This window comes from Ambystoma mexicanum, chromosome 7q, assembly GCF_040938575.1.
Source record: "Ambystoma mexicanum isolate Mex_15411 chromosome 7q, UKY_AmexF1_1, whole genome shotgun sequence".
Taxonomy (NCBI): Eukaryota; Metazoa; Chordata; class Amphibia; order Caudata; family Ambystomatidae; genus Ambystoma; species Ambystoma mexicanum.
Genome location: NC_090941.1, coordinates 474,225,532 through 474,242,490, shown reverse-complemented (window position 1 = coordinate 474,242,490; position 16,959 = coordinate 474,225,532). Strand labels below are relative to the sequence as shown.

The 16,959-nt window shown below is 43.6% G+C and overlaps 1 protein-coding gene across 3 annotated transcripts in view; it reads left to right on the top strand.

The window, feature by feature from the left end:
• MTRF1 (mitochondrial translation release factor 1) overlaps window positions 1–16,959 on the top strand; it is a 676,299-nt gene that overhangs the window by 201,170 nt on the left and 458,170 nt on the right. For all 3 annotated transcript variants that reach the window (XM_069640531.1, XM_069640529.1, XM_069640530.1), the window contains one exon: window positions 12,015–12,106. In XM_069640531.1, the coding sequence (XP_069496632.1) occupies window positions 12,015–12,106 (92 nt within the window). The remainder of the gene's footprint in view (window positions 1–12,014; window positions 12,107–16,959) is intronic.

The following is a 16,959-nucleotide window of genomic DNA, read 5'->3' as shown; positions in this document are numbered from 1 at the left end:
CTGGTAGGGAGTTATGGTTTAGTTTTTCATAACAACCTGGATCATTGAGCTGTTTAAGGCCCTCTGCCACGTATTCTGATCTATTCATTAGCACTACCTTTCCACCACTTATCTGCCATTTTAGTAATTATATTTTCATCTTTCGCTAGATCTTGTATTGCTTGTCCTTCTTTCAATGTAAGATTATGTAAAGTTTTACTTTTTTGTCCAAAAGATAGATAGTTCGTAATTCCTCTTTAATGGCCTTGTGAAATAAATCTATCACATTGTCTGAGTTGAACATTGGAATAAACTTTGATTTTGGTTTTAGCGTTGTCTCTTCTGAGAGAAAGGTGTCAATTTGTTGCTCTTCAAGGAATTGTTCAATCATGAAAACTTCATCCCCAGTTAGATTTAATAAATCAGTGGTTTGTTCTGTAAGTTCTATTGTAAGAGCAGATGGAGGATCTGTGGTCGGCTTGTTATGTTTTTGAGTCAGGGATCCTTCAAAAAATGTCTTTAATTTCAAACGTCTGCAGAATCTGTGGAGGTCAAGTTGTGTGAAAGTAATCCATTTTGCAGCATGTGGGGCTAAAACTAAGTTCCTTGTTCAATGCTGATTTAAGATTCTGATCAATTTCCAGGTCTGAAATGTTGAAGATCAGGTCTACCTTGTGTTTCCTCTTTGCTTGGATCTTGTTTGCATTCCCTGAGGGAATTTTCCTTGCTGGTTTTGCCCCTCCTCTCTTGCCTCTCTTCCGCTTGTGGCAATTGTCAAAATATTTGGGTTTAGTCTTGGATTTGTATTTATAGTTGATGTAGTTGTACGTATACTTCTTTAGTGGCGCTGTGGCTCCTCCAAAAAAGGACATTCAGTCTGTGTGATTTCTTCAGATGTTGCTTGTGCTTGGATGGTGTCAATAACTGGAGACGTGCTTGCTCTCAAATCAATATCGCTTGAGGATTCAATGTCTGAGGATAATGGTGATGCTTGAGGACTGCGTGTAGATTTTGGTTTTGGTTGTTTGTCGTTTGGGGTGTATCTTTGATCCAATTTTCTTTGAAATGTGTAGACCCTTTTCTCTATGTAATCATTCTCATCACATAAACATTTCTTTTGTTTTTTTCTGTTTAACTTCTTTCGTGTAGTTGGCTAAATATTCATCCGTTATTTGGTAGTTCTTAAAACTGAGTTTCGGAAGATTTAGTTTATCAATTTGTGCTTTTATATTTTCGATTCCCTTAGTGATTTTTTTCATGGGTTAATGCAGCTTGATTAATAATGCGGATGATAATTTCCTTTGATGTGGTTACTAAAAGCACCTCCCATTCATTGAGGGCTTGTTTGTCCTCTTTTTCAAAAGAAGGAAATATGCAAATCCTCATACCCCGGGGTATCCTTCCTACTTCCAAGTACATGTTCATGGTTTTAATCTCCCACCATTTCGCCAGTTCCTGCTTGCTGGCTTTCTCAAGTTGTTCAAAGAGGTTTCTGAGTGAGGCATTTGTTTTTGAGCAGGAGGGGGGGCTGTATTTTGTGATTGCCTGTGCCTTAAGAAGAGTTCTTCTGCATCCCGATTTTGATAAGCTTCCTCCATTATTTGTTATTTTGTTTAATTGGATTTGATAAGTTTCATAAAACAATGGTTTTATCCTTATTCTTTTTTTATTTATTTTCTAAAGGTTCTGCCATAGGTTATCTATTCATAATAGAACTAACTAGATCCCTTGCATGTGATTGCTCCAACAGTTCAAAATAACGGCCTGACTAAGCGGCTCCGAAATGAGAGAACTATCCCTGTACCTATCTACTAAACAAGGTCAGTAGATCAGGCCAACCAGTGACGTACGGCATCTTCTAATCATTTAAAACAGTTTAACTGACTCAATATCCCGATTTGTTTTTGTTTTTTAGAGTGTTCAAAATAAAGGGTTAGAAGATTAAAGCTCTACTAAAAGAAAACTATTATCTGTCCTGACAAAGGCCTTTCAAACCATTGAAACCTACCAAGGGTGGGGTTTATCCTGTCATTCTAGGCCGAAATGCAGTGCGTCAACATAAAACCTTGATAAACATCCAGCCCAAACAAAACCCTGTGGAAGAAACGGACATTCAGTAGTTCAAAGAGACGAGGAAAAACAGTGAAGAGATAGGGGTACAAGATAAAAGAAAGGCGAGGTGCCCAATATAGGAACATCAAAACCGTGTGATGAATAGGAAGAGACTATCTATGCAAAAAGTCATGTAGAATAAGAAATCACATTGTGAAAGTGCCTTACTGTCTCTAGGTTTTTCAAATCGCTCTGTTACGATGCGTCCAATAACTAACACGATTTTCTAAAGAACCACATTTTTCTGTTGTTGTAGAACTCCTGATGCGATGGCATATATAGAGATGCCAGTCCCTCTTATATACTAACCCATGTAAAATGATGTATGATTGTCTTTTGTACCTGTGAAAATTATGCTGTAATCTGTGTTTTTTAACACTATATCTTGCCATAAGGAAACTACTTTGTGAAATAAATGTATTCAGAGTTCCTTTGTGAGATTTAAGAGTTTTTGAGTCTTGTTTATGCCTGCTGACACATGTCAACTGTTTGTCACTGGTTTGGGCCTAAAAACTGGTGAAACACAGGAGAAGGAGGTAGTCTGTGATTGGGGCGTGGCTTATTAGCCATGGAATAGGACGTCTTTCCACGAGGCTCCTGTCGATCCGTGAATGATCTGAGAAAATATATGCTGATTGAGGTTTATGAGCACTGAAACTGGAGGATAGGACGTCGGAAGATGTGTGGCAGATAAGGTGTAATTCTCAGACGCCCAGCGTATGCAGAACAAGAGTTGTAGAACTCTGAAGACTGCGGAACACAATGAACAAAGAAAACAAAATGGCGGACCCAGTCTTCATAGGGTCCGCCTGATACATAGTGGAACGCTGAAGGCTGCAGCCCGGACCCCGCGTGCCTAAGAATTGCCCATCGGGCATACTCAGTAAGCGTGAATTTCATGACCGCTTGGCAGGGTACAGAGCAGCGGATTAAGGCTGTGAATTGAAGTGACAGCACCCCCAGGAGGGGGAAGGCGAGTCGGGAGACAGAGGACCAGAACGGGCCGGGGACCTGGCCGGGAGGAGTCGTGAGCAGGCGGCCCCTCCCGATGGATGCAGGACCGGGCAGGCGCACTGATAAGAGATGCGAGATAGGTGAGGGGCCCGGGCCGGTGACACTATCAAATAGAGGCGTGCCGCAGTGATCGATAGACGCATCAGCGGTGTGCCTCGGAACCAAACTAAAAGTCAACACCCCTACATTGGAGCGCGAGGCCTGAACGGACGGTGCTCCCTGGAAGTGGAGGACACTGTCGGAACGTACGGAGAAAAGGAGAAATTGACGCATACAGTGATACATAGTTGCAAGCGCGTGAGCGCAACACAGGAGCTGGATGAAACGAAGTGGTGCCCAGAGAGGGGCTACACTGGAGCTGTGATGGTATTAAAAAAGGAAGGAAAATGCAGGCAGTGGTACTGACACCAGGGAAAAGGAGCCCGAGCCTTGCAGGGCATGACAAAATCAGGGTGCTGATAGTAAAAGACAACCTGGACATAAGACAACTGGGCAATTTGGTACGCTGTAAGAGACCCAAAGTTCTGCACAGAAGCAGTGCAGGCAATCAACATTGGAGTGCAGGTCACAATGAAGCACTCTCCTAGAAGCCACAAACCTGACCAGGTAGATATATGGGACAGCAGGGGTCTCCCTAGAGAAGAGGGGGCCCGAGGGCAGAGTGGACCACAAGTGCTAGGTGAGGCATCCCCTGAACTATAGAGGTGCGCCCAAAAGTTCTAGAGCAGGAACTGGCCTGAGGCTCCTGGCATAAGTGGAAATGACATCCAAATTGCCCAGAGTCAAAGGGAAACAACCCACCTTGGAGGAGTATGCCAAATCACCACAAGTGACCGAGATGATCAGTGGGAAAGGACAAGGCATCGTGAGCCTGAGAAACCGGAACCCCCACAACCAACAGGTACTGGACGCTATCACTGAACTAAGAACATATTAGAAAAGTAAGATGGGCACAGCATTATCGGACCTAAGAACAGCGCTGGAATCCAAAATTGACGCAGTGAGCATAGATGTTAATCTACTGCGACAAGAAGTAAGGTTATTAGCAGAATGCACGGGAACACTGGAGAAAGAAGTGAAAGGCAATATGAGCACGTGCACAACCTACGCAAAGGAAATTCACGTTTTGCAACAGATGTGCAACCTGGAGAACAGAGCAGAAGAGGCGTAAGGACGGGCACGAAGGAACAACGTGCGAATAATGGGGCTTCCAGAGGGAGAACAGGGAGCTGACCTGACAAACTATGTTAAGAACATGCTAGTGCAGGAGATATCGGGGTGGGGGGGTACTGAGCCAAGGGTTCGCGGTGGAGAGACCGAACAGAGCCCAGTCGAGGAGACCACCACCGGGAGCCTCGCCGCAGCCCATCATTGCTAAAATACTAAATTATAAAGACAGAGAGAAGGTCCTGGAACACTTCCGCAAAGGTGGGACGATGAGCAGAGCGTCAGCCACCATCACGGCATACCCGGACTACACACTGATGGTGCAGAGACAACGCCTAAACTATGTTGCAGTGAAAAGGAGAATGCGTGAAGCAGGCTACAGATGCATGCTGCTGTACCCGGAAAAAATGAAGGTGCTCCTGAAAAATAAAGCTTTGTTTTTCGAATCGCCAGAGGATGTGGCCACATGGCTGGACTCCAAGAACTGCCCGACGAGTGAGGACGACCAGAGGGAGAGAGAGACCAGGAAATGAACCGGAGACATGCAAAAATCAAACCGATCAACAAGGAGTCCTGTTGTGAGATGAGTACAATACATACTGTGACATTGGGACTGGATTATAGTAGAATACATAATACACCAACAGCTTAGCCTGTACGGTCCTGAATTATGCATATAGTCAACGCGTAGTAGGAAGCATTAAACCAGGAGACTCGCTACCAACCCCCGGGGGTAGTTTCATTGGGATACTGCTAGGGCGGTATCCCCCTGCTGGGATCAGAGTATCGGATATACTGAGAAAAGGACTAGATGTGCCTGCGATCCAGGGATGGAGCTGGGCAAAAAGTTGGGGAAGTTGGGGGGAGGGGTGTGAAGGTACAACGGTGGGAGTTGGGCGGGGAGTTGGGAAGGGAGGAGGTAGGGAGGGGAGTTGAAGGGTGTGCAGTGATATTAATTAGGGACCAAGCTTACGTCCAAGATACAGAAGACAAAAAGGGATAGGGGTGGGATTGGGTATGGATGAATGATGGGAGACCTCAAGATAGTTACCTGGAAGGTCCGGGGGGTGAATAGCTATCTGAAAAGGAATAAAATCATGATGTACCTGAGGAGGCAAAGAATAGATGTGCTCTACTACAAGAGACTCATCTTACAAAAGAGGAACAAGAGGTGATCAGGAAGAAATGGAGAGGAACCACTGTGGGGGCAACATATTTGGCGTATGCTCGAGGAGTAATCACTTGGGTAGCATTGCATGTCCCCTTTCAGTTGCTACAATCTGTGGTGCAGCCGGATGGGAGGATGGTTGTAGTACGGGGACTAATAGAAAACAGAGAAGTGTGTATTATCAATACATATGCCCCGAACCAGGATACAGTGGCCTACTTTAAAACTCTGTACAGTAAAATAAGCCCATACCTGGGGGTGGGGGGGTTATATGGGGAGGTGACTTCAACTGTACACTGGATCCCAGGGTGAATAGGTCCGATAGGAAATTGGACAAACCTACCCCCTCAGCCAAAACGCTGAAGACCCTGTTAGAAGACTTCAAGCTGGACGACATGTGAAGCCTACACCACCCATAGACACTATTCACACTACTCGGCCCCACATAATTTGTACACAAGGCTAGATTATCTATTTGCCTCCCCAGAGATGATGGGAGAGATAGTCCAGACCAAATATAAAGCAAGAGTCCTTTCAGACCACTCTCCACTGATCTTAATATGGCAGTATCAAACCCCTAGAACTAGGATCCCAACATGGCAGCTGAGAGCCGAATCACTGAAAGACATGGTATTTAGAGGGGATTTGAGGAGGGAAATGGTAGAATACTTCGAAAACACTGGCAGCGTAAAATCGGCTGGCACCATATGGGAGGCATTCAAAGTGGTGGTGAGGGGATCAGCGATAGCAAAATCCAAGGGGCTGTTAGGAGGCATATTGCAAGAGCTGCAGAAGGCAGAGGAGGAGCTAGAGGCAGTCATGTGCAGAGGAACGGACTCCCTAGAAGAGGCTGGCACCATAAACCACTTACGACAAGTATGCGAAGGGCAATGGAAGAGGCTATGCAACTTAAATTACAAGAAATGCATAGAAAGACAGCACGCCGGAGGGGACAAACCGGGGAGGTTGTGAGCATGGCTGTACAAAAGCGAAACACCTAGACCAACGATCAGAGCAATAAAAGGAGGAGGGTGACAGATACTGGATTCCCAGGAGGGAGTAAACAAAGGGTTCCTTGAGCTTTACAAACTATTGGATGAAGATACAGACGGAAGCGTAGAGAGCGAGATAGTGGAAACATTAGAGGACATTGGCCTACCCAAATTGAGTGCTGAAGAGAGGGAGAATTTAGATGCCCCTATCACACTGGAGGAACTAGAAGCAGTTATTGAAGAGGTGCCTACCTGCAAGGCCCCGGGGGCGGACAGACTCCTTAGCGACTTCTATAAAACATATAAGACGGAGGTGCTCCCCTCGCTACTGGCTATGCTAAATGAAGCTCTCGAAACAGGAACATTGCCAGAATCCCTGAGGGAAGCGATAATCATCCCGGTTCTTAAACCTAATAAGACTAGCATGGAGCGTGGTTCGTAAAGACCCCTCTCCATGCTGAACCAGGACAGCAAGATACTCACGGCGGTGCTGGTGGGGAGACTAAGACAAGTCATAGGCAAACTCATACATCCTGACCAAACAGGGTACGTCGCGCATAGAAGCATATCCGACAACCTTAGGAGGCTTCACCGGGTCATGGAGCCGACGGAAGGGGAGGCGCAGGAAATTGCAATTATTTCATTGGATGCGGTGAAGGCTTTCGATTCTTTCAAATGGCCGTGGCTGACAGCAGCCTTAAGGGAGTATGGCATAGGGCCCGAGTACCTGAAATGGGTTGGACTGTTGCATATCTCACCACTAGCCAGAGTTAAGACGGGAAGGGTTATCTCAGAAAAATGGCAATTTAGTAGAGGCACCAGACAGGGGTGCCCCTGGTCCCCGATGCTATATATCCTTGCACTGGAGCCCCTGGCAATATACCTAAGACAACAGTACGGAGAGGTGGGGATTTTTACAAAAGGAGGGCCACACTTAATATCTCTGTATGCTGATGACATGCTGTTATACTTAAGATACCCGGAGGAGAACCTGCAATACATCCTAGAAGTAATGGAGCGATTTGCTTCGCTCTCGGGCATTGCAACCAACTCCAGGAAGTCGTGCATATTCCCCCTGGGAAGATATAAAGGGATCCCGCGGGAGCACCTACCCATTCTACAAATACCCTGGGAGACCGAAACCTTTAGATACCTGCTGATAGATATCTACCACGCGGTGGAGGATGAACATAAACGTAACACAGAGAAGGCAATGGTAAATATTGGGAACAGAATGGGATTCTGGGCTAAGCTCCCTTTAGCCATGGTAGGGAGGGCGGCTTTGTTGAAAATTGTTGTATTACCGAGGCTGTTACACTTTTTCGGAAATATTCCACATATGATACCCAAACGTTTCTTTTGTCAAACTCCAGAGCATGTGTAGAGGCTTCCACTGGCACAACACTAGGAATAGAGTAGCCTTGTGGAAACTACAGAATACATACGACAAAGGAGGTATAAACTTTCCCAACTTTGTGGTCTATTATTAGGCAAGCCAGTTACAATATGTGGTCAGGTGGCTTTGGGAAGACACAACAGCGAGTCAAGACTGCTGAGGTCAGTCTGTACTCCATTTTTCTTGAAAGAATGGATATGGCTGCCCAGGTCAGAGCTAAGAGGGTGTCCGAGAATGCTGGAACTGGGATGGCAAATGTGCCGGAAGGCTTGCCAGGCCTTGGAGAAAACGACTCCATGCTCCCCGCAGGCATCGTTAGTTGCGTAAGCGCTGGGAACCGGTGAGTATCGCAACAATGGGAGATATATGGCAAGATGGGAAAATACTGGAATTTAACGCCCTGGTAGAGGAAACGGGCCTACATCTAGGGCAATATATCACATATACCAGGCTGGTGCAACGAGTGAAAGAAACATGGTCTGAAATAGTGCTGGAGGACCAACCAGATACAGCTATAGAAACAATATACGACATTGCAGAGGGAGGGCACGAGGTTTCCTGAATCTATGAATTACTGATGAGCAGGGTGGGGAAGGAAGTGACCCAACTAAGACGGGACTGGGAGGAGGAAGTGGAGGAAAGCATGACTGATGGGCAGTGGGAGTGGGGTCAGAGATACCATTTAAAGAAAAGTGTCCAGGAATGCAAGGCTGCAACAAATCCAGCTATATGTAACTCACAGAGCGTACATGACCCCCCAGAGGATAGCCCGATTTAGAAACACTGAAATACAAACATGTCCCAAATGTGGAGAAGTGAATGCTGGGATGGCCCATATGTTCTCGGCATGCTCGGAAATCAGCAAATTCTGGAAAGAGGTTGCCCAGCACCTGTCAGAGAAGGGGATCACGCTAAACGTGAAATCGTTGTGGGCATGTATGATGGGGGGGGGTTTCCCTAGACCACGCAAGCTAAAGCATGTGGGTAAACTTAAAGAACTGGCTTACATACTGGCCAAGGGCAGGATTGCCATGGGCTGCAAAGTATGTAACAGACCAAGAGTAAAAGTTTGGTGGAACTATCTTAAGAAATGGTCTGACACAGAAATGCCGGTATGGACCGAAACAGCCAATAGAGTGGTGGGGAGGAAGAGGCAGATACATTGACGGCCTGGTGGCACTTAGTGGCCACATTGTCTCGGTCCACCCAGGTATGCCTAAGCGGGGAAGACACCTCCCAAAACACGGATGAAGGAACATCCCTAGAAGATATAACGGCGGAAGGCGGATTGGAGTAGGCTCTAGTTAAGGGGGAGGGTAAAGGGCTAGTAGCGGCTATGGGAAAACATGATACAAGATATTTTAAAATGTATGACATGCACCGCTAAGTTTGTTTTATGTGTTGAATGGTTTTGTAAAAGTTAATAAAATGTGTTTTAAATAAAAAGGAGGTAGTCTGCTATTCCTACATATACCACGTTCTCCTCACCCTATTATATCACAGAGCCCTCAACAACAAAACATTCTGGGTGTGACCTGCTGTATAACCGATGATATTCTGTTATACATCAATACTCCGTCTGTACAAGTTGTGCAGATCACTGAAGCGTTTGTCTCAATCTCTGGATTTGATAGCTGGTGTAAAACTGTTGTGTATCCCTTGCCTGGAACGTATGCCAAGTGTCTTGACGAGCTGCAATTAAACATTGTGTTAGAGCGGTTAAATTCAGGTTAGCTCTGACTTGCATAATGTATATTAACTGAACGTATTTGGTGCACTGAGGGCTTTTGAGAATTTGGGGGTTGCTGGCTTGGTTAAGTTAGATTGCCTGTTGGTTCAACTGCTATGGAGTGGAGGGATGCCAAGGGTGAGTCGCATCACTGAAGAAGCCATATGAATTTGGAGGTTTGCAGTTGTTCAGTTTTTCAAAAATGTATACAGAGCAGCAATTTTGCAGTTTTTTGTGACTTCGTTCCTGCCTGTCCCCTGGGATCAGGTCACCCAGATGATCCAGTCTGATTGATTCAAACCCGGGTCTCATGTCAGTATTTTATGAGCTATTCAGTGCTCTTAAAAAGTGTCTGCGAATCTATGTTTGCATATTTTCTCCTGTGTAACCAGTCACCATTATAATGTGCTGTAAACCTTACTTTGAGCCTGCTTTTTGAGGTCATTCTGATCCTTATCCCAGTCTCGCCTGGTACTGGCGAAAACCAGGATGACAACTTGGTGAAGGACACAGATTGGGGTTGTGTAGAAACACTGCTTTACAGGAGGGGCCAGGGAAATAGAATTGGAGAGTGGGTGAGGGGGAGCCCCACTCATGGTAACGTTTATTTTGTTAGTTTCAAGCTCATATATATTATTTTGAGGTTGACCACCTTTTACTTCATGTGGAAAAGAAGTACAGACATCAATACCTGCCACTGATTTAACATAAAGACAGATGTATAGTTAGCTGAACCTGGTATGCCCAGCATTTATTCTAACAAGTAGGCACGCACGTGTATCGCCTTTGGAATGTCCAGTTGGGACCCATAAATAAAGGGAAGCTTATTGCAGGAGACGAGGGATTATAGCAGACTGGCTGGTCACCAGTCTTTTGAACGCGATCTATTTCTATGCCTATATGAAATCCCACTTTAAAATCCTCTATTTGTAGATCAGCTTCTAGAACGTCTTGGGATGAAGTTTAAGATAAGCTGTTAACGTCCAAAACGTAGTTCGGAGAACAATCTCCCAACCTAACCCCCTCCCAAATCATAATTGTTTCTGTCAATGTTCAATGAAACGCAGTGATTTATAAAAGAGAGCCAAGTAGAGTGCCTGGAAAGCTTGTACGCCAGGCAAGCTATGAAAATAAAATGTCCTTGTTTCTAAAACATATAGCTTGATTGTTGCACCGATCTCTTCTTTACAGAATATGGTTCAATTTGTATATGCTTACCCACAAGTGTGTTACATACCACAAAGTTAGTACATACATTTTAATTATTAGCACACAATTAAGTTCTTAATCATTAAATTGTGAAACATACAGAGAGTAAGTAGAAGACCCTGTACGTATTTCTGCTGGTGTATACACAAAAACTTCTAAAACATACGTTTTTAATACAAATTCCAGAAATAGACCTGTGCAAACAACAATACACTATCACCTCTTTCTAATCATCACTCACATACACACACCATTCCCTATGTCCAGTGCATAACTATATAACTCATAGGCTGTGAGGACTTGGAAACCTCTATCTTAATTTATTGAACTTGTTTACCAATCAATTTTGTGTTCTGTAGTGCGATTTAATAGCCCAGCATATACCATACCAAACAAGTGTTTTTTCTCAAATGTTATGCACTAGATATTTTTAGACTGAATGCATGTATGTACTAGACACTTTAGGGGATAATGTGTGTATGTGCGTGAGATTAGAACGAGTTGATCTAGTGTATTTGTTGTTTGCACATGTTGTTTTTTCGAATATGTATTAAAAACGTATTGTTTAGATGTTTTTGTGTATACACCAGCTGAGATACATACAGGATCTCCTACTCTCTGTATCTTTCATAATGTAATGATAAAGTATTTCATTGTATGCCAATAATAACAATGTAAGTACTAACTTCGTGGTATGTAACACGCTTGTGGGTCTGTTGCTGGTATATTCCGGGGGTACACACCTGCCTTTTCCCTGGGGTCTCTATTTTGTGTTTGTCAATTTGTATACACTGCATTTTTTCAATGCAGCTTCGATTTTTTATTTTAATGAGAATTATGATTAACAACAATCTGGGATAAATAAAAAAAATGACACTTGCCATGTCTACCATTTCTTGCACTTTTTACCATCTAAGTGCAGTCATAATTAGTCGCTTATAACCACTAAAAGATGCATCTGTTGCAGAGTGATGATATTCTTTTATATCCAACGTAATCTGTTTTGGAAATTTGGGAAGATGCCAATCTCAGAAATGTAAAGATTCCATTACTACTGTGTGCATAGCAATGCAGTTTCTACTCGTCTTTCAATGTTTTGCATAACACCGACCTCTCCATCGTGTTTTACCATTTAAAATTGAGTCAGCAGCAAGTATATCACAAGCACTACATACCACTACAATTACAATTTATTTGGCGATACAGTACTCTATGCAACCCTTAATTTCTTTCTTGTTTCCTAACTAGATCTGGACTGCAGCAATGAGAAGCAGTTGCTGGAACTTGCCGTGGACGAAAGGCGATCGATCAATCAATCGATCAGTGCACTGTATGGGAAGGTGGGCTATAAGTATTGGTCTGGTACACAGACGGAAAATGGTGTTCTGAATATACACAACAACATTAAATTGTGCATGACAGTGCAATTTGTAGAGCTTTCTGACACATTGAGTGCCTGTGAAAACATCCCCTTCCAAGTTACCCGGGTACATTAGAAGCTTGTGCACCAGAGGTTGGTCTTGGTGGCTAGGTGCTCCAGTATGTGGATGGCAGGTACCCTTGCATTGGATAATTTTGAAAGTGGTAGCGTTTGATTTTCTCTCTCAAATGTCCTTTTTTATGTTTTGTCTAGCAGGTGGTGCTTGAGCTTCATCTGTATACCAAAACCATTGCATTGGAGAACTGATAGGAGAGCTGGGTTGTGGGGAAGGACACACAGCTTGTGGGTTTTGATTGGCTGTTTACCCACTCATTAAACACCCATGCCCATTTTAATTACTGTTGTCATTTCCCACAGTTACCAGCCCCTCTCTTCCCAAAACATACCCTTCTGGGATATCTTCGAGCTAGCTCTATCACAAACTAACATTAAGCTTTGTGCTGTGTACGACCTGCCACTATTATGCCTAAGCAGTCTTCTGAGGCCTAATTCCTTTCTTACAGTTGTAAATGAGCTGCTGGGGGGGTCATAACATGGCTTTACCAACTGTGTCTCCAGCCGCTTGATTTACAAGCACTAGGTGTCCTTTTTTTATTCTGTGCACTGAAGTCCTGTGGAAAAAGGGTTGTCGCAAAGCCAATAGCTGTGGCTTGTGTATAGGCATTTGGCATTAGCCAGTCACTGAACTCATATGCCCAGGTACTCGCACCACTTTCCAGCTGTTGCCATCTTTTGGCCAGGTAGTATAATTATTGCATTGTTTGCCAAATGCCTTTCCCTGGCCTACACAAAAGCCAAAATTGATGGCTTTCCCAATGGTTGTTGACAAATGTTGTTTTCCTTTTTATCTGGTTTCATAATTTGACATGCAGTTTCGTCTGTCTACATATGCCCAGGGTTCCAGATGAGTTGTATGTATTTTACTCCCTATTTTTGAAGTTGGTAGTGAAATGTTTTTTCGGGATTACAAAATAAATCTAATTTCAAATCGGAGCATTTTGGGGGAATCAAAAACCTATATTTTAATTCGAAAAATAACCTTTTTGTAATTCATACTTCTTAGTAACACGTGCAAATTAATAATATTACTTTTACAGAACAAAGATAGAGAATTGCATGCAACATTTGAGAAAAGCCAATTGAACATCACAAGTTCACACATGCCCCAGTAGCTAACCCTCCCAACCATCCTGGCCAGCCCACACACTGGAGAAATCAATAATGCAGTTTATAGCAACAACTGAACATGAACTTATATCCAGAAACAAGAGGAGGCTCACAAGAGTATCTGCACAATCAAATTGCACTGTGCTTCCTAAATTTACATGGCCCAAAAAGGCACACAAACCTATCCGCCAGTTAATTTGAGAATCCACAAATGAGTCAGGCATAAAGGTTTTCTAGAATCTGATGGTAGAAAAATCAAACCAAAGTACCACTTGCTGTCAGTAGCGGCCTGTGCCTCTGCTATAGATAAAGAGGCATTTTTACCTTCAAGTTTTTCTTCAGAGGAGGCAGTAATAATCCTCTGATTACATGGAGGTTGTTGTCTCGGTTATCGCATATATTTAGTTGTGATTGTTTTTTTACTTTCTTTTTCTTTTTGAGTGCTTGCCTGTTTACAGATAGCAAAAGAAAGTGTCACAGATTGAGTGTTTGGGGCCACGAAGAACTCCAAGACCAGGTGCTCAAAGCTCAACATTTTTATTATGGACTGTGTACAGGGTTGGGACAATTTACATTGAAGCAGGATCTTCTCCAAAGAAATAGCAAAAGATGGGATTGCCCTCTTCCACAAAGGTCTCTTATGACCGCTTTCCCAATCTCTGGGTGAGTGGTCAGGTTTCGAGTCTCTGTCGTCACTGTTCCAGCGTCCCAAAGGAGCTTCCCCACTCTGCCCTACAAGTTCCAGGATGTACCAAGCCTAACTTCTACACCTTTGAGCTTAGGTGTAGGCTTTACATCGTCACGTACCCAAGACTAAGCCAGTGTTTATGTTGTGCCGGATCCTCAATTTTCTCTTACAGATAGCGTTGGGGTCCGATATTCGAGAGACTGAAGGACCAATCCCTAAAGCCTTAATTTCGGACTATGCTCTCCTCACCTCCTCTTTAAACTATCACTAGGCTCCATTCCCCCTGCCCCTTCTGGAACCTCCTCCCACCTTTTCGACCTGTCTAGAAGTTGACCTGGCACTCTGGAACCTCCTACCTCTAGATGACTAACCTGCTGCTGACACTTCCAGGGCCATTTTAAGGAATCCTGGGGCCCCGGGCACAAACTCCTTCGGGCCCCCCTCTGAACCAAAGAAATGACAGGCTACAAAATCCCTGGTCGCCGTCCCCATAATCGCAATCAAAACCCCCAGGTTGATTTCTGGTCCTGCAACAATGAAAATATGCCTGGGGCTCCCTAACAGTCTTCCTTACCCTCTTTTCAGACTAGCTGGAATCGGAATAATAAACGAGCAGCATTTGGAGGGCAACATTTTCAGTCCAGGACGAGGTTGGTTGTGTTCAAACAGAGGTACAGGAACATTTTTTTAAATAGCAGCCACAAGAAAGGTGTAGTTCAAATGCAGGGCACAGATAATTAGCTGTATGAAAAGGCACACATACCCCAGCATAGAGAGATGCCTCAGGTTGGCAGTCTCATTAAAAGTAAAAGTGCCCAACCATGTAGACAGATTGTGTAGATTGTGGATATAAATTAGAAGGTATTGTTTTCAAGACGTTTTGCTATTAGTCTGCAAAGAACAAATTACTTTGTGGTGTGCAATATATCAATGGTCCCGATTATTATTTACAATTCAACACTAGCCAGTAAAACCATGAGTGAGACTTTTTTTGAAGAGCATACTCTTAGAACATAATGGCTCTTAGAGACCGAACTCCCGATTCTCGGCTAGGTGTAAATTGCTGCAAATGTCAGATTGTTTTACCGATATGTTCACTAATTAACAGCTATACTGATGGTCTCGGATTCATTGAGGGAGCACACAATGCACCAATTCAGGAACCTTTGCACCTGTTGCCAGCATTTGCTTGAAACCAACCTGGCAATCACCAGTTCCGTAAACCGGTCGTTTGCATGTGGATTCTGGTGTTACTGCTCCATATTAGTGACAGTGTAAAAATGTCAGACACATACACTACCTCCTTTGGTGGCTTCCTTGTGTTAATATCGCCGCAAAAATGTTGCCATACAAGAATGATCCAAGAATGGCACCTTTTTTTGCCACATTACCCCATGGAACCTGCGGGGGAGACCCCTGCAACCCCCTCTCCCTTTAAAGCCTAATATTAACCCCATCAATAATGTCGCCTATGCTGTTTCCCAACGACTATATATATATGGCGACATAATTTGTGGGGATAATATTACGTGAAACCCTTTGGTGGTGGTCCGCTTATTGCACTTTCGCTATTGTGGAGGAGTGTTACCAGAGATAAGAGGCAAGGTCATCCCCCCCCCTTTCCCAGTCACAACCTACCGTACCCAACAGGTTAAGTGCTTTTCAACAAAAACAAAAGATTTCACAAGTATGCCTGATCCTAATTGTGCTGGTTTAAGTAGATATTTTGCACATAATTGAAAACAACTCTGCAACATTCCTATAATGACTGGCTTGTTTTTGGGGTGTTGGAGGGATGGGTTGGTGAAGGTTGTTCAACAGTGTTACGGAAACTTAAAAATAAACGGAATGCAAAAATGGGTGTTTTGGGGAGCGCTTTTGTTAAATTGCAAATGTTGTGCAATTATACGAAATTGCTGCTGAAAACTTGCAACCTGCCCATTAATTGAAAAAAACAGGTAAAATGCAGACCGTTTGTGACACAGCGGTATCGTCCTCTGCGCCGATGCCCAGGATCCCCTGAGAATGAGCACAGTACTTGGGCATCATGAAAAGGCACAATGAAGCGTGGTGTTTACCACGCTCACTGCGCCTTGAACAGAATCAAGCCCTGAGAATTTTCAACAGTTTACAGACTGGCAATGTGGACAAGTTAGGCAAAAGAAGATTACATGAGTTGCCCAGGATCACGCATGTTCGTTAAGAGGTGAAGCTGAGATTTGAGCCGAATCTGCAATTTCTTTGCTTGACCACATTTTCTCACAGTTCTTCTCATAGAACAAGGTGCAATTATTTGTGTTTCACTTTCATGAACTAAAATAGTAACTTATTGTTTTAAGAACTGACTTGGAAAGTATGCAATTCATATAATAACCCAATATGAAGTATTTTAGGCAAAAGGACAATGATTCTAGCTTCATTTTCACTATCAACAAGGCAAGTACATTAGCACCAAAATATTAATTGATGTGAGCTTTAACGACTTCATCTGGGATTTTCAATTGTATTTTAAAGCTTTACATGCGCCCGAAAGACAGAATTGAAGACTGTTTAGTATGTGCAGAAATACCTTTCAGATTGTATAATAAAGCAGACTGTTTTTTGCCAAATGAGCAGACTAGAAAATAGGTTTGCCAGAGGTCTGTGACGTTTGGTTGGCTTGCTTCTGTCTAGAACTCCTTGCACTCAAATGACCTACATAAAAAGAATGATCAACAACGCCATCCGTAAGTTAGAAGGCAAACCTTTTAACAGGAGACAGCACAGTACAATACAGTGGCATAAGATGATTTGTCCAGGGTCAGTGTATCTTCTGCTGGAAAAGCTGGGATATCAGCCTCATCAGTTTAGTTCCTGTGTCTCAAATTTGACAACCTAATCACCTCGCTCTACTAACA